Consider the following 22,221-nt stretch of genomic DNA (forward strand, 5'->3'; position numbering starts at 1 on the left):
AAACATGTTGGAGCCTTCCCAGCATTCCCTGCTAATCCTCCACATTAAAGCTTTACATAGCAGCTGTTCCAGGCAGCAAGTTCTACAAGTCACGACAATATATCCATCTACGTCAACATATACATCAACCGCCACATGAGGACATCAATTACCATCACATGATAAAGAATATGGCTAAGTAGTACACTGGGCAAGTAGAGTACACTTTCCACCTGTCCTTGTCTTCTGCAGTGAAAATAGGAACTCAGGCAACTCAGCAGCACCCTCTTGTGTTCACTTCAGTCAGAGTCACTCATGTTGCAGTGTGTGTGTGTGGGTGTGTGGGTGTGTGGGGGGGGGGGGGGGTAGAGAGCTTCACCTGCACCCCAATTAAATAGAGTAGAAGCAAACCAAGGTCACGATGGTTGACTTTGGATGGAAGATGTGCTTAGCTCAGGACAAAGCATAGCATAGCATAGCATAGCAGCATAGCAGCATAGCAGCATAGCAGCATAGCAGCATAGCAGCATAGCAGCATAGCAGCATAGCAGCATAGCAGCATAGCAGCATAGCAGCATTCCACTGATTCCACTGATTCCACTGATGGGATGTTTGGACTTGTGGTCTCCAATATAATACAATACACAACATAATACGGCATGACTACAGTAGCTGAGGTGAACGCTGATCCCAGCTTGACGGCTTGATAACGATGCTACATGACATGCAACCCGATGGTTAGCGTAGCCACGTATGAATCCAAAAGGACGTGGGAGTCACAGGAAGCTTTTCTTTTGCTTCAATTCAGTTATTTGAATTTTTACATTTTTGGCTCTAATTTCGTAGACGCCAAGTCAGCAGGGTGTGGCTATGCACTTTGGACATCCCCCATCCAATCACAAATGAGCCAACACGTGACTTGGTGGAAACTTGGCCAGGCTGACAGGCGTGTCCTACGACTCGATGGTCATTCCGACAGAACAGAGACACGCCTTCTTTCCACCATGAATCATTTTCCTGTGTTTTTCTTGTGTATGGCTGGAATCCTCCATGACTGAAATACATGGGAAACTTAACACCGGAGCCCACAACTCAATACAAAATGATGAAAAATGAGCATAATAGGCCCCCTTTGACATTGAACCTTGGCAGCCATGGTAATGCGTCACATGCAGATGTAACCCCCCCCCCCCCATGTGGATGACAGGTGCCTGCTACACAGCACTGCACAAAGGCAAGCTGGCAGCGTGATACCAACCACCTCCTTCTCCCCAAGACTCCTGCCAGGCAGCAGCTCCTGCACATCAGCATCTGCTCCTTTTCTCTTGGGCCAGCAAGCCTGCATGCATTGGTCGCCCATGAATGCACCCAAACACCTTGGGGGGGGGCGGACTGTGCAACATAACCTCCACAGCCTGCCATATTAATATATCTTATGGGTCAGCCTACTGCACGGTGGTCGAGTGGCCACACAGTGAGAAGTTTGGGAAGACCTGGGTTCGATGATCCGCTCAGGCATCTCTGTGTGGAATTTTCATGCTAGGTTCATTGGTGACTCCATATTGTCCATAGGTATGGATGTGAGTGTGAATGGTTGTCTGTCTATATGTGCCCTGGGATTGGCTGGCCACCAGTCCAGGGTGGACCCTGCCTCTCGCCGGAAGACAGCTGGGATAGGCTCCAGCATATTCACGATGCTCGTGAGGATAAGCCTTATAGAAAGTGGATGGATGTGTCAGCCTTTATATTATCAGGCAGGCAGTACTGTATAGTACTGTATATGCCAACACCCCCCCAAAAAGATTTGCATAAGCTGCTCTTTCTCGCTCACTTGACATAATCTTAATCATGTTATGCAATATTGCTTATAGAGTATAATAACCGGGATTTTTTGTGATGTTTCCAGCACAGGATTATTCCTTTTCCTTCAACATCACATACTTTGATGTACATGAGAATGAGAATGTATATGAATGTATATGAATGTATATGAGTGTGTGCATCCACTGGTGCATCTTCTCCAGCAAAGGCATTACTAGCCAATTGCAGATTCATCAAGGCGACGCCGGCTGGCAAATGATCCCAAATTGCCTTTGATCTCTTTTTTCTTCTGCCGCCTCTCGTCTAATTTTAGCCCTCGCTGCATTCCTGCGTTTGGTCTGTACTGCACTGATGCGCCATGTTTTGGGTGCTCAAGTGGCGGCACCGGTGCAGTCCTCAGCACCTGGGGGCCAACAGATGCAGAAAGGCCGATCCTATCTTCACAGCACTTTCACTCTCTAATCCAAAGTTTGCGGTGAGCATCAGTTGACGCCATCCACGTGGAAGCCATGTTATCTTCTCTGATGGCCGACTTAAAGCGGGATGAAAATGCAGAGGTGTTGACAAACCTGCAAATGACAGCCTGCCGAGTGCAGGTGGAGGCACATTTCCCAGGACGAGTAAGCAAAGACAGCAAGAAGTGAGAGAATAGCTTAGACTAATCCCCAAAAGCGGCAAAAGCTTTTAAGTCGTGGGGACCAGGGGGGGGGGAATTTGAAAGTCACCGAAATCCAGTGGGCGATATTAAAAGGCTTAATCCAAGAGCTCGCTGAGGCTGACTTCTGCTGTGTGGGCCCATCACGAGCATCCCTGACGCGGGTTAAAGAGGAGACAAGGAGGGATTAGGAGTGATGACGAGCACGGGGAGCCATGTATCATTATGACAGCCTGGTTTGCCTTTTTAGGGGAATTAAACCCTGGCATGATACTCCAGTGTGTGGAGCCACCTCTCCTCTTTCCATTGTTTGCATCTTCAAGATCAATTCAACAATTCAAGCATTTTAGAGAAAACCTACAAACGGCAGCTGACTCCTCAATTGTCACTTTGGGGTTTCTTTGTGGACCACCGTTGCGTCTACGATTGACATTATTTATTATTTAGGTCAAACTCACCCACACGTGATCTTGAACAAGCGCATGATTGGTTTCAGATATGAAAAGGTCAACATTTTTGAGTATGATGTCATTTCTGTGTGCAGGAGGTATAAATCGTGCTGGGGCAACGGTGCCAACATTCCTGCGAACGCCAACGGTGATCCAGCCCCACCTGGACATGAAGCCCTTCCTACAGTTCCCCATGGATACGCCCCCCCCACACAGCATGAGCCTCTTCCACAACTTCAGCACAGTAAGAATCAACTTCTATGCTGCTCTACAGGAACTGGTGATGATGTGTCAAGAAATCTACAAAGGGTATAGAGAGGCATCTTTAATATCAAACTTACTATATATCAAGATTTTAAGCAAAATAGATGCGAAATAAATAAACATTTGCATGAATCATCAACTTCACACAGCTCATAGATATTTGAAATAATTCTAAAAATATGAATCATGAAAGAATAAAGTAGGATCACTTGCACACATACGCATAAAGCTGAATAATAAACAATACATATAGCAACTTTAAACCACACCTTTTCCGGTTTATGCCCTGCCCACTAGTTGATACCATTCCATAATTCAATATGGCAATAGTTGTGTACGTTACCAAAGTACTAGTAATACTGCTAATAGCACCTGCTAGCGTTCATTAGAAAACACTTCCTGTATTAGCATTTGGTAATGCTAATGCTAATGGTTTATGTTATTTGAACATGCATCAAAGTCCAGTGGAATACATCACATATTCCACATAATCCAATTCACAGTTCCACGTGTTCTAAAGGAGCAGGAAGAAGAAGAAGAAAATATAATATGAACACTGTATGTGTTCCATATGGATGAAAAAGAAACGTTAATTTCAAACTTCCTGGTATGTATCTGTTATTATCCATATTGCACACTCACTATTATAGCAGCCATAACAATAAGAAACATCCTTCCATTATTTTAGCCAGCAGTGACTTGTTGTGATGGTCTCCTTTCATAAATCATCTCATTCAATTTGAAGTCTTAATTAGACCAAAATCATATTGAGAGGAATGGCTTCTCTTAAATTATCTCTATATATTTATTTATTTGTATCCAGCTATATATCCAGCTTTAATGGAACTATAATGTCATTAGCGGTCCCTCCCACTGGGGTTCTGGACAGTGGTGAGCCTGCATTCCTTGTTGGTCCCAATATGGACGACGCAGGCATTTACGTAGCTATCTGAAACATCTGATCGGGCCAATCCCAACATGGACAAACATCTTAGCTGAATCATTGAAATATTTGGTATGGAGGAATAACTTCATAGAAAAGATGAGTCTTGGTTTTCTTTGTCAAAGTGTGATGATGACTATAGGATGGAAATAGAACATAGGCGTGTGCTATACTCATCTCATGATACATGATATATGATACATGATACATGATACCTGATACGCTAATGATACGCTAATGACACGCTAATGATACGCTAATGATACGCTAATGATACGCTAATGATACGCTAATGATACGCTAATGATGCAGCGTTTTAAATTGGGTAAACATTCCATGCCAAAGAAGCAGCCTTTAAGTTGAAGATGCCCGTCCAGTCCATAGATCATCTTGACCAGGCGGTGAAAACATCTCTCTAAGCAGGAGCTAAAGATCTACACATGCAAACCAGCAGGTGGCACCAAACCACTTCTCTCAAAGCAAGCCGGAGCTTTTCTTCCCGTCCTTGACACACACACGTGTCAGACAACCCGGCTTGATTCAAGTGGCTGAGGGTGATTTGATATGGTTTCATACTTATACATATTCCATACATATTCTTTTAGTTTTCCACATCTTCATACGGCAGAAAGAATAAAAGTTGAAGAGTTTTATTGCTGGCATTTGATTGGTGGCAGACCATGGGGGCAGGGGGCAGGGGGCAGGGGGCAGGGGGCGAGCGTGGGGCCGCCAAGAGAAAGCCATGAGTGCACCCAGAGAGACCAAGTATTCCTGTGAAGGAGGGGAGAGGAAAAGGAGAAGGGGAGGAGACACCGGAGAGAGATTGAGGGACAGACGCTGTGAGAAGCAGGAGGGCACGGTGAAGGAAAGCCGAGAGGAAGGAACCTCGGAGGGAGTGTTGACATTTGTCAGGGGGTGTGGAGAGAAACCATCCCAACATCTCATTGTTGATGGCCATGCATCACCAGCGACTGGTCCTATTTTTAGGGCTTTACGTTTCTATCCATCCTTGACAAGAGACGGGGGGGTTGAATGAGAGCGTCTCACCCACGCTGAGACAAAAACCACAACTCTGTCAGCAACACACACACACACACGAGGAACCATGCAGCTCCAAGCTCCCACAGACCCCGAGGAGAAGAAGGTGAGTAGACGCCTCCTTGGGAATGATTGGAGCTTTTCTTGCCGTTGTTCTCGCTACTGTCTTCATCTGGCATCAACACAGCTAGTTCTTCCCAGCTAGAGCTTCCCAGTTAGTGCTTCCCAGCTAGTTCTTCCCAGTTAGTGCTTCCTAGTTAGTTCTTCCCAGTTAGTGCTTCTCAGCTAGTTCTTCCCAGTTAGTGCTTCCCAGCTAGTTCTTCCCAGCTAGAGCTTCCCAGTTAGTGCTTCCCAGCTAGTGCTTCCCAGTTAGTGCTTCCCAGCTAGTGCTTCCCAGTTAGTGCTTCCCAGCTAGTGCTTCCCAGTTAGTGCTTCCCAGCTAGAGCTTCCCAGCTAGTTCTTCCCAGTTAGTGCTTCCCAGCTAGTTCTTCCCAGTTAGTGCTTCCCAGCTAGAGCTTCACAGGCTGCTCCATGTTGTCTTCAGTGTCAGTGCCAGAGCCGTGCCAACGGGAGCATTCCTCCTTGCTCCAGTTCAACCCCATCAAAACAACGTGCTGTCTAGAACACTGCGGGGGGGTCGTTGGCAAAGACAGACAGAAAAGGAACAGGAAATGACATTCCAGTCCGTTTTGGCGCCTGAAAAAGGCTTCACCAAAGAGTAGATGATGCCTTTGTGTCCTGGTGCTGGGTTGGTACCCTCACAGGTGGTGCTACCTGACACCACTGTTGACATGCCTTCATGCTTCCTTGGTTCGTGGATGATTCCAGTCTTGGGGCGGTATTCCACACCTGGGCTCCCAGGAGTCTCCACAAGTCAACTTCTTTGTGTCGGTCACTCTAGCATGAACATCACGCCCAGACCGATCCCGCTAGTGCTCGCTTGGGTTGAGGTCAGGACTTTTGGCAGGCCACTCTGTTCTTTCGACTCCCAAATTCCGGAGGCGGTCCCAGCTAAACACCCCCCTGTGGGGGCCAACGTTGACACTTTGGAGTTCAGTCCCAGACTGTAGAGATATAGACAAGGCTCATTTGGGCTGCACGGTGCCTTACTGGTTAGCATGTTGGCCACACAGTCAGGAGATCTGGAAGATCTGGGTTTGAATCTCAGTTGGGCATCTTTGTGTGGAGTTGTGTTTGTTTAAGCTCTGGCTTCCTCCTGTCACGTTGCCACCCCAGGAGGCAGAGAGCAGGACCAGAATGAAGATAAAATATTTCCTTTAATGAGAAGTTAAGGATAAGTAGAAAGACAATGAACCAACAACGGGAGAAGGTCTCACCTGAACCAAATAGGGAACAGAGAATTAGAGGCAGGTGCGTGAAACAAGTAAAGGTGGGAATGGGGGTCTTCCATAAAGCGGACTACTACAGGTTTTACAAATACTATATGTCAAATTACCACAATAGATGGGGGCTTTTAAACATCAGGGATTCTAGATCTCAAGTCCTTCCTGAACCTATTTTCATCTGGCCAAGCGTGCAGGAGCGTTTGGTTTGTTTGGTGTGTGAGCCCCCCCCCCCCCCCCCCATCCAGAAAGACCTTTTGGCAGCTGCACTGTGTTTTTAACAGCTGAATCCACTGGACGAATCGTAGCTGACCTCCACCCAGGGAACTGGACTGAAGCCCATAATTCATGTGCACAGTTACCTCAGCTTTTGTTAAACGCTCTCCAGAGAGGCCATGGCGGGGTCGCAGCCTGCCTGATTCGCTATGTAACGCACACCTGCACGCTGCACAAAATGCTGGATGGATCATCCCACAGCAGGGTGCTTCTGTGTATAATACATGAGAGGCTACGCATGTTCTTGGACATGTTCTTGGACATGTTCTTGGACATGTTCTTGGACATGTTCTTGGACATGTTCTTGGACATGTTCTTGGACATGTTCTTTGACATGTTCTTGGACATGTTCTTTGACATGTTCTTTGACATGTTCTTTGACATGTTCTTTGTCATGTTCTTGGACATGTTCTTGGACATGTTCTTTGTCATGTTCTTGGACATGTTCTTGGACATGTTCTTGGACATGTTCTTGGACATGTTCTTTGACATGTTCTTTGACATGTTCTTTGACATGTTCTTGGACATGTTCTTTGACATGTCCATGCAGTTGATGTGACTGTACCAGCCCCCCCTCATCACATGTGCACTTCATTCCATTTGTGAAGAAGCAATATGCGTAGTGGTGTGTAATGGGAAACAGCCACATCAGATGAGAATGTATGACGTATACATGCCAAGACTGGCTCTCATTCTTTGGTCTTGGCTCCGTTTGCCTTTCAGTCTGGGCATCCATGCATCCTGATGCACGTTTCTTGCTGTCGCCTATCTTGGCATTTCTTCTCTTTCTACCTTGGTTTTCTTAAAGTCAATGTTTGCTTCTGCAGTATGAGACAAATTCTCCTTCTATCACTCTTGCAGCGTCACTGGCGTCCATGTTCAGGGATATTTTTGTAATAGATGACTGTGGCTGTGGCTGTGGCTGTGGGCGTGGGTGTGGATGGCTCCAGGGAAAGCTTGGTGTCAGGCCAAATTGAGTAATTCTTTGTCTGTGAACCACACCAAAGCATCAGGTTTGCATCACATTTGGAAAGTTCTCTGGAACATTCTTTCAATTTTAAAACACCCAAATTCATTTTCTTCCTGAGACCAGGACTTTGGTTTTCCTCCTTCTAACCCAAACACTGCCACATCATGTGACAGTCTTAGCGAGACCTGGTGGACTGGTGGACAACCACACCAGCTGCTGACTCCAGACTAACACAAGTTATTAGAAGGAATGGCTCCATAAATGCAGCTAATAATGAAATGGAATAGAGTACTACAAGGCGTCCAATGACACGTTAGCGCTGCCCAACCTGAGGGGTAAAATGTATCTGAGGTGCTTACTGCATGCTGCTGAGGAATGGACAAGCTGGAACACCAACACTATGGAAGCGAGCCCACATGCACCATACATCAACACCAATGATCACGTTGCAAGACATACTGACTGCCCACATATTGTAGATCGAGTACATATGTACATACGTACTGCATACTGTATATCTGCGGTACTGAATTGATTGGCATACTGTAGTCAGAGGAATTCCTTTCATGTTTTATTTGCAGGGGTGCTCAGCGGAAGTGACAGCTGTTCCTCATATGTACCCATCTCATGTATCTAAGACACCATACTCGAATGGATATTCGCTTTGCATTTCATTCACATATGGATTGCTTTTCTCCTCCCTTTCCCATCATTCCCTGTGGCAGATGGACCCGGTGCAGAAGGCTGTGATCAACCACACCTTTGGAGTTCCACTGGTCAAGACCAAGCGGCCGGTCATTTCCTGTAACGTCTGTCAGATCCGTTTCAACTCCGAGGTACTAAACACACGAAACACCCCCATTTCTTTTTTGTGTGTCCTGTCCAGCCATTGGGGCAGATAGTATTGTTGATCTAAATGCCCTTACATGCTAAACCCCCCCCATTCCAATGACCGTCTTGTGCTCTGTGAGTGGATGCGGTACACACGTCAGGGTTGTTTTGGCACTCATGACACTCTTGGAATTTCATTTGTTTTCAAGTAGTGTAGCCTCACATCAGCAGCAATAAAGAATGTGGAACAAAACTGCAAGATGTGGGGGGGGGGTCACGGATGAGTAACAAGTTGTTTACACATGATTTTTCTGGTGCAACAACACTGACAAAGCGTTATTAAAAACCCCAACATTAGGGCTGAGCCAGCATACCGCTAACTGGATCTGGATCTGGATCTGTATTTGGATCTGGATCTGTCGCAATCAACCAATCAATCAATCAATCAATCGCAGTTAGACGTGCCGTGAGATGACAGTACCCAATGTTTTGTGTGCAGTCAGGTCTACTTTTGTGTGTAATTCCATTGAAATATCCAGTTTTCCCCACATGAAGAGGGGACCTGTGCTAAATATACTAACTTGGTCTGCAATCATGGCTTCCATGTGGTGAGGCAGCGACAAGGCGGTCATTTTCATCCTGTGCTTTTACGCTTCTCTGCTTAGATCTTCCTATTGGACTGTTTACTTTATCCCAGGATGTTTATGTGATTTCAAACATTTTCTTTTGTGAGGATTTACTATCCACATCGGCTATATACACAATGTACATACGAGGACAGCCGGCTGACGCCTATGATGAAAATAATATGCTGTTGGTCTCCCAGCAGCTTCCTCTTCCTTGGGAAGATTTTTTTAGATGTTTTTGGAATTTTGGAATGCGCCTGTGGTAACGTCGATCCATTCCAGAACTTGTGGGAGGTCAAAGTTCACAGATGTTAGATCTGAGAGGCGGCCTGGTGGCTCACAACCTCTGTAGTCCGTCCCGTACGTGTTTGATGTGGTTGAGGTCCCTCCCAAACCCGCAAACATGCCTTAATGGGGCACATGTTGGAACTTAAACCACAAAGTTGCATCCAAAGGGCTCTAATTCCGTGGCGCAGGGTGGCGGAGCGTGGCGCAGCCCACGCAGTGCTAATTTGGGCACAGCCAGTGTGGTGATTTGGTAGACTGTGGCTGCGCACCAGGGGAGGTGTCCACATTTTCATCTGGGCGCAGTGACAGCACCCCCCTAAATAAATGGTTTGTCCTCCCAACTCTCAACATTTTAGAAGGGAAAATTCTGCTTCGTTCAAATGAACGCCTCTCATTGCCTTTAAATGCAGTCCACTCCTGCGCATCAGAGGACACCATGCGCTTCACGCCTCACACGGGTACACTGGAGTATCATCTAGTGGCTCAAACATGACCTGACACAAGATAATATTCCTGATAATTGGGTTTTTGAAATGGTGGAATATCAGTTGATAATTCATAGCACATGGAAATGTGTAAAAAAACAGCATCTGTACGCCCGGCGCACCATTGAAGCCACAGCGCTTCCCGCAAATCATTAGGCAAGGACAAGAGATGTGACCCGTGTCATTTGTATTTGTGCACATGAAAGACGGAGCGAGCGGAGCAACAGAGAGAAAGCTGTAGCATGCTGAGTCCTGCACTACAAGGAGCCGCAGCCCCCCCCAACTCACCCCCCCCCTCGCTGTCACTGTCACTTTCAGTGTCATTGTCAACAACACGAGCCTCGCTGCAGTATGTCAGCAGTGTCAAAGCTGCGTCAAACTATTGTCCGTGTATTCTACTGAGCTTGGCAGTCCAGAATATTGCTATACATGAATACATGAACTATGACAGCATATACTCTATGGGTTTTTGTGGTACCATTGAAGGGATTGGCTGGCTGAACAACAATGCAGAGGCATATGATGTCATCTTACAATGAAAGTACTGGTCCAAATGTGGCCTCATAAGATGTTTCTTCATCCTTGCCGCCTTTCCCTCCGTCAGCATCTTTGACTCCCAGCCTTCCAGTCTCGTTGTGCATTATTCCAGAATGGAAGTGCCTAAAAATTGCCTGCCACTACTTATCACGGACGCATTTGTCAAAGGCATGGATTAGCGTCTGACGATGACAGCCCCAGTGCATCTTGGGAAGGAGTAAAGAAGAGGTCGAGGGAGGATTTATTGGCTTTATAACCAAGTGTTTAGTGGGGTATGAGGTGTTCAACTGCACCCTAAGAACAATAACCTTATAATAATAATAATAATAATAATAATAATAATAATAATAATAATAATAGTATATAACCATACAATAACCTTGTCTCTGCTGCATTCCTGATGTAGTCTCACTGCGTCAACCACCTGAGCGACTGCAACACAATTAGCCTGATAAGGATCCTTTTTCCTCCTTTCCTTCACTGCCACCCTTGCTGTTCTTCCCTCTGATGTTTATTGTCCTTGTTTGTCTCCTACTTCCTTCCTTTGCTGTCATATTAGAACGTAGGTTTTAATCCTCTGCATAATAAACACATGATGAGCTCTAGCCTTTATCCCTTTTCTACTTATTGGTATCTTTAGGATATGTTCAGGATATAATGACATGCTCTATGCAATTTTCATATATAGAATATTGTCAGTCAAACAATTCCGGCACAGACAGATCCACAAAAAGGACTTGGGGACCCCAATATAGCCAGTAGGACATTTAGACATTTACACTGCATGTATGGGATTGCTATTGCTATTGCTATTGCTAATGCTATTGCTATTGCTAATGCTATTGCCAATGCTATTGCTAATGCTAATGCTAATGCTAATGCTAATGTTAATGCTAATGCTAATGCTATTGCTAATGCTAATGCTAATGCTAATGCTATTGTTATTGCTATTGCTATTGCTATTGCTAATGCTATTGCTAATGCTAATGCTATTGCTAATGCTATTGTTATTTGGTTGTGAGCAAGGTGGAGGAGATTGAGTATCTCGGGGTCTTGTTCACGAGTGAGGGAAGGTCGGAGCGTGAGGTCGTCGTAGCCATTCCAGTAATGCGGTCGTTATACCGGACGGTTGTGGTGAAGAGCGAGCTGAGCCGGAAAGCAAAGCTCTCAATTTACCAGTCGATCTATGTTCCCACCCTCCTTTACGGTCCTCAGCTGTGGGTCATGACTGAAATGAGTTTCCTGGGTAGGGTGGCTCAACTCAGCCTAAGACATTAGACCAAGGAGCTGAGTCATTCGGGAGGGGTGGATGGATGGATGTATGGATGGATGTATGGATGGATGGATGGATGGATGTATGGATGGATGGATGGATGGATGTATGGATGGATGGATGGATGGATGGATGGATGGATGGATGTATGGCTGGATGGGTGTATGGATGTATGGATGTATGGATGTATGGATGTATGGATGTATGGATGTATGGATGGATGGATGGATGGATGGATGGCTGGATGGATGTGGAACCAATTAATTGCAATAAACATCAGTCCCCCGCATCACGGACCCCCCAAAGGGTGAAACATGTTGTGAGTATGCAAACCTTGCAAAGACTGGGATGTTTTCAGCTTCCAGGAATTGTGTCCAGATTGTTGCAGCATGGGGCCATGCATTATCCTGCTCTAACATCATAATGCAGGACCTGCGGGTTTTTAGCTGAAGCATGTGTGTGTTATGTTATTTTAGCTAGGCTCAAACTAGGTGGGGCGTTGTTGCCGGCCCAGGTCCTCGGTTGCAGTCGCCTCCCTGACTCCGAGCTCGCCCTTCACAGGTCAGGACTCGGTGTCTTTGTTCCTCCTGTTACTCTCAGGTTTCACCCTCTTCGCTCTCGTTGAAGGACACAGCAGAGCCCGACCGATACAGGAGTTTTGGGGCCGATACCGATATTGGGGGCTGATAATATATATATATGGGGGCGAATATAGGTTTTGAATAAAAAGAGCATGAGTGCTTCTCATGGCCCTGACCGCACACCACTGGCTTGATTTGCGTTTTAGACTTTTAATGATTTGTTGTCAGACTCTTTGTTTTGGAATATTCAGTTTCCAAAACACTGAAAAATTCTTTGTGTCACTTTCCATTTTTGGGAGGTCCCAGTATAGAAGCCTTTTATTCTGAGCGGGCCCTCCCACTGACCGTCAGCTGCCAAGCAGTTGATCTGTTTGGCTCAGTGGGAGAGCTTAAGAAAGCCTTTACGGCCACCCCGCCATGCCCTGCCATGTACCTTCTATTTATCATCATAACAGCAGTCATCTTACACGGCAGCAGTCACACTTTCCACACGTCTTTCCATGCGTGGATCTGAAGGCCGCCTCCCAAGACTGCTTTACGAGGGTACAGTTGTAGAGGGGGTGGACTGACAGGAAAAAGACCTTTGGTTTAAAGTGCCAGCTTATGCTTGTCATACCAGCAAAAAACCCCAAAAAGCGAGTGGGCCCATCCGCCAACGACCCCTTCACCAAAGTGGTCTATCCCTCCTCTAAGCCTGTGATCAGTGCGATGGCCAAAGTGTCACTTCAATTCCAGAGCCTTTCAGCACTTGTGGCAGCTGTCAGCCGCCCATCAAGATCCCAGGGGGGCTCTGACTGTAATCCGGCCACTTAAAAATCATCTTTATGAGTTGCCCCTTGATGCAATTTGATGTGCCCGCTGCGGCACGGGCATCGCACATCTGCTCGCTCAGCATACTTTGGAGATAGCTGGCAGCTGATTTTAAAAGTGTGGCTGCATTTTTAATTGGGGGCTCTTAAACCTTGATGGTCGGATATGAAGCTGAACATGAAGATGAACAGCTGGCAGATAGCGACGTGCAAACGTCCCGCATCAACCTGTGTCAGCTATCACAATACGTTGCGCTTCGATCACATCGCCGACATTCGCTAGACTGCTGGCGGCAGCTCAGTATAGCAACCTAACATCTCGTCGGCCATCTTGTGGCAGCCAGAAATGCACATAAAAAAGGTGATATCTTGATACCCTCCTGATGAATGATTCACTTCCCTGGTCACTTGCAAACATTAGCTGGTGGCGAGCGTTTCAAAAAGACATTCGGTGCTGCAATTCATCTCTAAACGTTCTATCTTTGCTGTAACGTAGGATGACGACTAGGATGACTAGGATTAGCTTTCTATGGAATCATCTCCACTCACATTTGACATCCCGGTTTCATCTTTTCATTATGATTTAATGTCCCTGCTGGGTGGATGGCTATCACATCACAAGTAAGCAAGGCTGGGATTGGCTACCGTCAGCTGGGCTGTTTTACACAAGAACTAACATTCATGTTTTCTGTGTTGTTCTACAGAGTCAGGCAGAAGCCCATTACAAAGGAAACCGCCATGCCAGGAGAGTCAAAGGCATCGAGACCTCTAAGAGTCGCTGTCAAGATGGGGACAAGCCCTCACAGACCGTGACCCCCACCGCCTCGCCGTCTCCTCCCGGAGCCCTGGAACGTGGCGCTGATAGCGAGCCCAGTAAACAAGGTGAGAGAGCAGATAAAAATAGGACCACCGATACTCCAATGAACGTCTCTATAAGTTCCTCCAAGTGGTTAGTGCGCAGGCCACACAGCTAGGAGACCTGGGTTCGATTCTCTGCTCTCGTTTGCATGTTCTCCGAGTACTCCGGTTTCCTCCAACATTCCAAAAACATGCAAAACACTCCAAATTGTCCATAGGTATGAAGGTGAGTGTGAATGGTTGTTTGTCTATATGTGAACTGGGATTGGCTGGCCACCAGTCCAGGGTGGACAGCTGGGATAGGCTCCAGCATACCCAGGACCCTGGTGAGGATAAGCGGTAGAAAATGAATGGCTGGATAATTATTTCTTATATATGAGCTGTGTGAAGTTGCAAACATGGCAATAAGCATAACAAAGATGTGTCAGCCTCGCTGACTGTATTGTTCTCATAAGCACGGCGTTCAACACCACAGGCAGATTCCCGACTGACTTTACATCACCGACACTAGCAGACAACTTTAGATACCAACCAAAATAAAGGCAAGCTGAGGAAAACCATGTGACATTGTGACAAACGGCGTGCTGCGTTCCACTTCCCAACGAACCTCGTGAAGCAGCGCTGCGCTTCGCCGTGGCTGCGCCGCTGCAACTCTACTCCTTGAACTGAGGCCAAGAGAATGTCACGCTGCTCACGCTGTAAAACCTGTTTACATTTAACAGATGGATCAAATACTTGAGGTTGGACTTGATTGAAACAATATATTATTTCTGGCAAAAACGTCCACATAAAGTAGCATTGATGTTTAATGGTATTGTTCAAAATAAAAGCAAAATAACATAACACAATGTGGATGATTTTATTGTCTTGGCTTTATGTTTTCATCATTTCCAGCTTCAATATTTATCACAAAAGTCTGCCATTGTGTCATTCTTTTTTCACTCTTTTCAAAAAAGGAGGTATGGAAGAATCAGGTATGGAGGTGCACTATGGAGTGGACTGAAGGTCCAAATAACAGAGCATGTTTAGCGACCCTGAAGTGGTGAGACTGAAGTGCCGCTGGAGCACATGAAGAATTATCAATAGCTGGAAAGGCAAACGAGGCGCAATCCAAGCTCTTTCTTTAGCCGCTCCTCATCCAGTTGTGTTTATTTTCTCCCAATCACTTCATCCATCAGCTCAGCTCAGCTCATCTCCTCCATGCAGGAGTTTCCATTCTCTCCCCACTTTGGGTCAACAGCAGGCGCTGAATAGACAGGCCATGTTTCATGTTCAAGCCCTTTTACCAAGATATTTCCACCAAAGCGAGTAAGGTCACATGACAAACATAACGAATCACTCAAGTCTGATCTAGACCAAAATGTGGCCACATTCCGATACAAAAATGCTGACCTGTATTTGACTCGTTTCACCACAACGCAACTTCAGAGCGTAACTATTCCTAGAATAGCAAGAGGCCGTCTAGGTTCCTCTCCATCTCAGAGGGATTTCAGATTGCCATTAGTGAGGATTCCAGCGTCGTTGGCCAAAACAAGCCGGCTATTTTTGGTATCACAAAACAGTAACATGTGAAATCATCTAAGTGCCGTGACCCTGGACTTGCTCTTTTCCTACTTTGGCTGTTTGTTGCATGTGAATACACTTTTTTTCTGCATGGTTCTGTCCCACTGGGATGTGTCCGTGCTGGGCTCTAATTCTATGAACATGCTCCAATGAGGCTGGTAGAACTGGCCTGACTCAAAAGGTACGGGTATTATTGCAGTTGGAGTAATCAATGTATACATATATACTATACACAGGTGTCAGCACCCACACAGGGATGTACTACGGATAAAAATATCAAATACACATGAAAATGTTTCGAAAATGAAAGAAACGCCTCGGTCTCCAAAGGCAGGACCAATGGAATGGCAACAAACATCACCAGGCGGCAAACTGATAACATTCCCATTCCTATGACAAAATACGTTTCAAGTGTGATGAAGCACATGACTGAAGGCCAATCAGACTTTGTCGAGGGGCCGCCCATGAACGGGGGCGCTTACGTTGAGGGATTTAGTGTGGTGAGCAGCTGTTCATAAGAAGGGAGGCAAACTTGACTTGACGCGCCCCTCCCATCTTTATCCGCTGCTGTTGGACACGCCCACTCTAATGAAGGCCCTTGTTATTGTTGCTCCCTTTGGTCCGCACACACACACACCCCCACACCCACACACACACACCCAAGGTCAATGAAACAGATGACTTCCACGTGAGGGCTTGTGTTGCGTGACCATAGCATGACCATAGTCTGCAGTGTTAAGTCACACAGATTGATGCGTTCAATGCTTGTGTGAAATTCCGTTTTTCTATTTTTTACACGTATTTTATCACCATAGATTGTGTGTTTTTTGTGTCAGTGAATGAAATGACTTTGAAATAAATGCAAAAATCCTTACATTTATTGATGCAATACATCATCGCACAATTTAGCATTTGTTTGTATTTCAGACACGGATGTAGCTTAGCTAACTTTTACAACTTTTAACTTTAACAACCATATTTGTGCTTATGCTTAAATAAGACTTGGAAGTCATTGTAATGGGAAATGTTCATGTTTCTGTGTAAGTCAACTCCAGGCGGGGGTAACAATACCCACCTGAATTATGAATGAGGATCAAGTCTCACAAGTCTAGTATTTGGTTCCAAAGTTCATAAATCATTCAATCAAGTAGTCTGCTGTATAAAACTACTGCTTGACCAGCATGTACGCCGTATAATGTGCTTGTATAAACTTTATTGATATTGTATTATACATTTTCCTTCCTGGTAATTTGAGATTACTGGTAATTTGAGATTACCTAACAACACTTGAGGCATCCGGCTCAACGTGGACTCTCAACAAACCCTGATAATTCTTTGGTTTCAAACTAAATGTCTGCCTTTAAAAGCCATGACTTTACAGACAAACAGACCCCATATGATACACAACTTCAATTTCCTGGAGTGGATTAAGGGAATGCAGGCAACCCAGCTAGTAGAAAGCATCTGGACGGTGTTAACTTCCTTTCTTGACCCCCCCCTCCAGTGGATGTTTCTTCTGTTTGGAGATAAGGCCGAATATTAGAAATGAAGGTCACTTGTCAGTCGTTAATTAGAGCCATGTGCTTTCTCGGGAACACTCACTGACAGATAGGATCTCATTTTAAGCAAACACAATTAGAGCAAATCCCGAGATTATCCACTGCGTAACAATCCCGACCAATGACCATGATTTCAAAAAAAGGACTGTGAGTCTTGCCGAGAAGAGTCTTGCCGAGAAGAGTCTTGCCAGGAAGAGTCTTGCCAGGAAGAGCCTTGCCAGGAAGAGTCTTGCCGAGAAGAGTCTTGCCAAGAAGAGTCTAGCCTCGAGTGGACCTTGATGACATTCTGGCAAAATCAATGTTAAACAAATGGTTGCATTGTTCAACTTGCACATGCAAAATACAGGAGTGGGGGTGCATGGCTTCAGGTCAAATGTCTGAAGGGGTCTCTACCATGCACTCTCTCAGAAACCCCCCTTCTGAGAAAGGCTGACTGGTGTTTGCTAACTTGAACGCCAGAAGATAACTTGCCTTCAGACAAAGGTGTTTTTCTGGGCCTGCAAACTAGCTACCAAACTCTGAGCAGTAGCCGCCCTTTCTTGTGTTGACAGGTTGTTAGCATAATTAGGATGTTTGGTGGAAAAGTGAAGGCTGATGTTGCAACCTGATGTTGTCTTGTGACATAGAGCCTTCGGCCGGACTGCAGTGAAAAAGTGTTTAGTCGTCCATGTTTAATAAACACTCAGCACTCTGTCGACTTTTCTTGTCTTTGGTTGCCTCCTTGTTGCCGACGGGTCAGAACAGTAGCAAAGTAATAACCAGTTTGGGCTCACTGTGGGTGGATGTGGCCCATGGGCCGCAGGTTGCCCACCCCTGGCGTAGGTTGATCATAAACATACGTGTATACATGTCTACGTGTACACACGGGATTTGATCAAACACAAAACGTAGAGAGTTGAAACCTGAGCCAAGGGATGTCTCACTTCATTCTATTTTCTTTTCACTTCCTGTCTTGCCCTGTGTCGACGTGCGTACCACGCCGTGGCGTAGCGTTAGCTCAGCCAAGAACAACAGCTGTGTGGGAACCAACCCAAGCAAAGACAAGCTGCAGATTGGCTTTCTACCGCAAACAAATACTTCAACGAAATACAAACACTTTAGGAAGCCTCCATGCTACTAAATGCCACCCCCACTCAGGCCCAACATGGACTAGTCCGTTACAGCGTTTGACCAAGTTGGTCAATGCTTTGTCAGTAACTCATCGGTAGCCAAAAAGTGACCAGAACCGTCCCTTTAAAACCACAGTCAGACATTTTGATGTTGACTCTTGTCCTTTACTGACTTGTGAATATTCTATTTAGTGTATTGTAATACTTCGTTCTCTTTGTGTCTCCCTGCAGATGAAACACCGTCACTGCTAAATGGGCCCCTGCTGGCCCCTATGAGCACCCCCCCTACCCCACCCATAGACTCCCCCGCGGCATGCCCCCTCCTGCCTACGCCCACCCCTCCCAATAGCTCCACTTCTTCCTCCTCAACGGGCTGCAACCCCCCCAACTCAGACCAACCCTCGGCCTCGGCGGCCATCGCTAGCTCGGCCGGCCCGGAGACGGAGGAGGACAAAGCAAAGAAGCTGCTTTACTGCTCCTTGTGCAAAGTGGCGGTCAACTCCTTGTCACAGCTGGAAGCTCACAACAAAGGTGGGTATTCAACCATAGACTCGTGGTACTCGGGCTGTACGTGCACAAAGGCTTGTCACCGCAACTTCATTCAGTACACACACATACAGCTGAATCGTAAGAGACAGGGTCAGGCAACCTCTGATCAATCCATCATTTCCGGTAAACCACACCCATCTCCGGTTTATGTCCCGCCCACTCCGATATTACATAGGGTTAGCCTGGAATAATCATATTCACTTGACATTGTTTGTTTTTATGGATCCATTGTTGAAATGACAACAACGTGAACGTCAACCAGCTTCTGATCCATATTAATTATAATGTCATATGTACATTTAAAGTTATTAATAGATCACACACCAAATGTATGTCCAAACATGACACCAAATCATGAAGTCCAGCCCTGACCAATGACAACAACTGAAACTCAATGAAAACTGTGCATGTTCTAAAAATAACCGTGTGAGACAGGAAAACGAGAGCGACAGGAATGGAAGTGTGTGATACGCTGCTAAAGAGTTACGCAAAACTTTGCTGTCGACACATTGGCGAAGTTTGTATTTACAGAAATGCGCTTTGTCCGTGTCTTCTTTGTGTGCGTGGCTTTAAACGTTGGAGTCAACCGTACAAAGACAACCAAACCACCTTGATATCCGCTCTCTGATCAATAGAGAAGGAAGGAGAAAAGAGACACCCCAAGAGAATGAAAGCAGTCATGCACCCTTCCTCCTCCTTCCTCCTCCTCCTCCACATAGCCTGAGACCCCCCACCAACCCAACCCTCCATCATTCCGTAACCTAAACTCTGTTCAAAGGCTTTTGGGAGAGTGAAGTCTGAGCCAATGGCTTTCCTTCAAGAATAGCACGAAGGGCCTGGGGACGGGTGGACGGGTGGAAGGTGTTGATGTCAACATGAGCGTGTAATCATCTACACCAACACACTTTGACACAAACAGTTTGTCAACAACATGCTCCAACACCACTTTGTGTTTGTAGCAACGGGATTGGTTTGATAGAAAATAGCGCTAACATGTAACCTCATCTTTGATGCATTTATCTCATGTGCTGATGTCTTCTGATGCAATGCGGGTTCAGGGGTTCAGGACTGTAATCTCATTCATGTAGGCACATGTGGGACACATTTGGCCCAGTGAGTACAATGAAGTTCCTCCCTTCAACCTCCAATTGAATATCAAAAGACTGTTGAAATAATAATTACATGAGAGGGAATATTGACTTCATCTGCCGTGGCTCACCTGCTGGACAGCTGTATGATTGGCGACCTCTGGTGGAGATGTTGGAGTACTTCATGTTGTTCATTTACTTGCAAGTCGACCGAGGCCTCCACCAGATGACATGGAGAGAAAAAATGATGAGGTGAAGCGCCGAAGAACTGGAGTCTGAGGCGGGGTGTCGAACTTGGGAGAAAAATGTATTCTTCTCACAGACATTAATTTACACTCCACGCTACGTGAGACATAACCGCACACCTTGCAACCACAACAGGAAGACAAACCCCCTTTTCCTCGCGTCCAACCCTCCGGGTGGCAACCACTCCCCTATCGATCGTTCCGGGGTAATTATGTACCGGTAACCTAGCACTACAGGGTAAAGAAAAACCAACATTGCCGTAGTTGCCCCCATATTGTGATTTACACCATAAATATTATTATTTTAGCTACATATTTAAATTGCTTCACCATGAAAACATACTACGGAAGGTTTTGAATGACTTAAAGAATGCTAACTCTGGTAACATGATAATGTTAGCATGCTAACACCTAGCATAATAGAGCTAAGGGCCTACCTCTGAAAATGCAAAATATGTTAGTATAATTATGCTAGCGTGCTGACATGCCAACTTTAGCATGCTAACACAGTGTTTGCTTAAGTTTATATTTATGAAAATTGCAATGCTAGTACGCTCATGTTAGCATGCCAGAAATGCGAACATAACTCATTACCGTGTCTTTCTGACTAGAACTTTGTCTCCAGCATTGGTGTCCATATATTTGTGTTCATGCATGCAAATAAGTGAAACCAACCGGGTTCTGTGTGGTGTCCAAAACTGGACATGATCTACAAAGAGCCAATGGCAGCACTGTTCTGTTCTTTTTATGTGCAGGTACCAAACACAAAACCATCTTGGAAGCACGAAGCGGGCTGGGCCCTATCAAGGCTTATCCACGTCTTGGCCCCAAGCTCAGTGGGGAGCAGGGATGTGGGCTGTTGGATCCAAACACTCAGGAAAGAACCTTCCACTGTGAGATCTGCAATGTGCGGGTCAATTCTGAACTACAGCTCAAACAGGTACGTGGACAAAGTCATGAATGGTTTAAAAAATATACATCATGTGGGCAAACGTATTAGCAAACCTGGCAGTGGGAGAAAGCAGGAATATCTGTGGAATATTTGTGACTGACTCAAGCCTCTCCTCTTCCACACCAAACACATCCCAGCATGTCAGGATTGTTATTGTTGATGAAAGTCATGCGTGGATGTTGGATTTGTTTCAGCACATATCAAGTCGAAGGCACCGGGACGGCATGGCAGGCAAGCCCAATCCCCTCCTCAGCCGGCACAAGAAGCACCGGGGAGCTGATCTGACGGTAACCTTTCAGGCTTTTCAGTTTTCTTCTTCTGCTTGTCCTCTGATGCAGTCAGCAAATCAACTTGCAAGGAAGTTGACTTGTAAACATATCAATGGATAAGCAGTCATTTTATCCTCCTTTCTCCTTTCTCTTGTGGTCCCAACCCCTTCCGCTATGTAGTCTTCCCTGACCTTCTCCAAGGATCTCACCAAAGCTTTGGGGGCAGGACTTCTGCCCAGTCCCTTAGCTGTTGCCGCGGCAATGGCCGCTGCCGCTTCCACGAACCCGCTGGCTCTCCGTGCGGCAGCTCCTGCGCCGCACCCTCACCATCATCTACTGCAAGGACCGACTCTCAGCCATGCCATCCTGAGACCCGCCCCCGGGCCCATCCGCACCACCCACGGACCCATCCTCTTTTCCCCTTACTGACATGTCATGGCTGGGATCAGCAACCCTAAAGCACACTGTGAAGATACAAACCTGATCCACAGACGGCAACTGATCCAAACTTGGGGGGTGGGGCTGCGGGGGGGGGGGGGGGGGGGGGGGGGGCAATGTCCAGAAGTACAACTTTAAAGCTCTCGTATTTCCCTTTACCTGAAACTCTTCCTTCATTCAAAGACTAGTCAGAAGCCTGCAGATGGAACGGGCAGAGAATAGATAATCATGATCCCTGAACTCCTCGTACGTCCTGTCACTGTGGCCCCGCCCACCATGATGACGACAGAAACCACGCATATCTCGGCCATCATTGTTCTTCTGTCCCCATAAAAATATGCACTTCCAAAAACAACAATGACGTTTTGTGGCTAGAGTAGCTCTGTGTGCACGTGTACTAGTGCTGGTTGGAGGTCTTCTCCA

General features: G+C 46.1%; 1 protein-coding gene across 3 annotated transcripts in view; it reads left to right on the forward strand.

The window, feature by feature from the left end:
- znf385a (zinc finger protein 385A) overlaps positions 1–21,899 on the forward strand; it is a 38,469-nt gene extending 16,570 nt beyond the window's left edge. For 2 of the 3 annotated variants that reach the window (XM_058083315.2, XM_058083316.2), the window contains exons 2-8: positions 3,000–3,148; positions 8,464–8,574; positions 13,873–14,050; positions 18,489–18,788; positions 20,895–21,079; positions 21,286–21,378; positions 21,541–21,899. In XM_058083315.2, the coding sequence (XP_057939298.2) occupies positions 3,000–3,148; positions 8,464–8,574; positions 13,873–14,050; positions 18,489–18,788; positions 20,895–21,079; positions 21,286–21,378; positions 21,541–21,789 (1,265 nt within the window). In that variant the 3' untranslated portion in view covers positions 21,790–21,899. Of the gene's footprint in view, positions 1–2,999; positions 3,149–4,846; positions 5,256–8,463; positions 8,575–13,872; positions 14,051–18,488; positions 18,789–20,894; positions 21,080–21,285; positions 21,379–21,540 lie in introns of those variants that run through there. The other variant, XM_058083318.2, reaches the window with a different exon arrangement.
- The last annotated feature ends 322 nt before the right edge of the window (positions 21,900–22,221 follow it).

Source organism: Doryrhamphus excisus, linkage group LG17, assembly GCF_037039965.1.
Source record: "Doryrhamphus excisus strain RoL-2023G ecotype Guam linkage group LG17, RoL_Dexc_Guam_v1.1, whole genome shotgun sequence".
Classification (NCBI taxonomy): Eukaryota; Metazoa; Chordata; class Actinopteri; order Syngnathiformes; family Syngnathidae; genus Doryrhamphus; species Doryrhamphus excisus.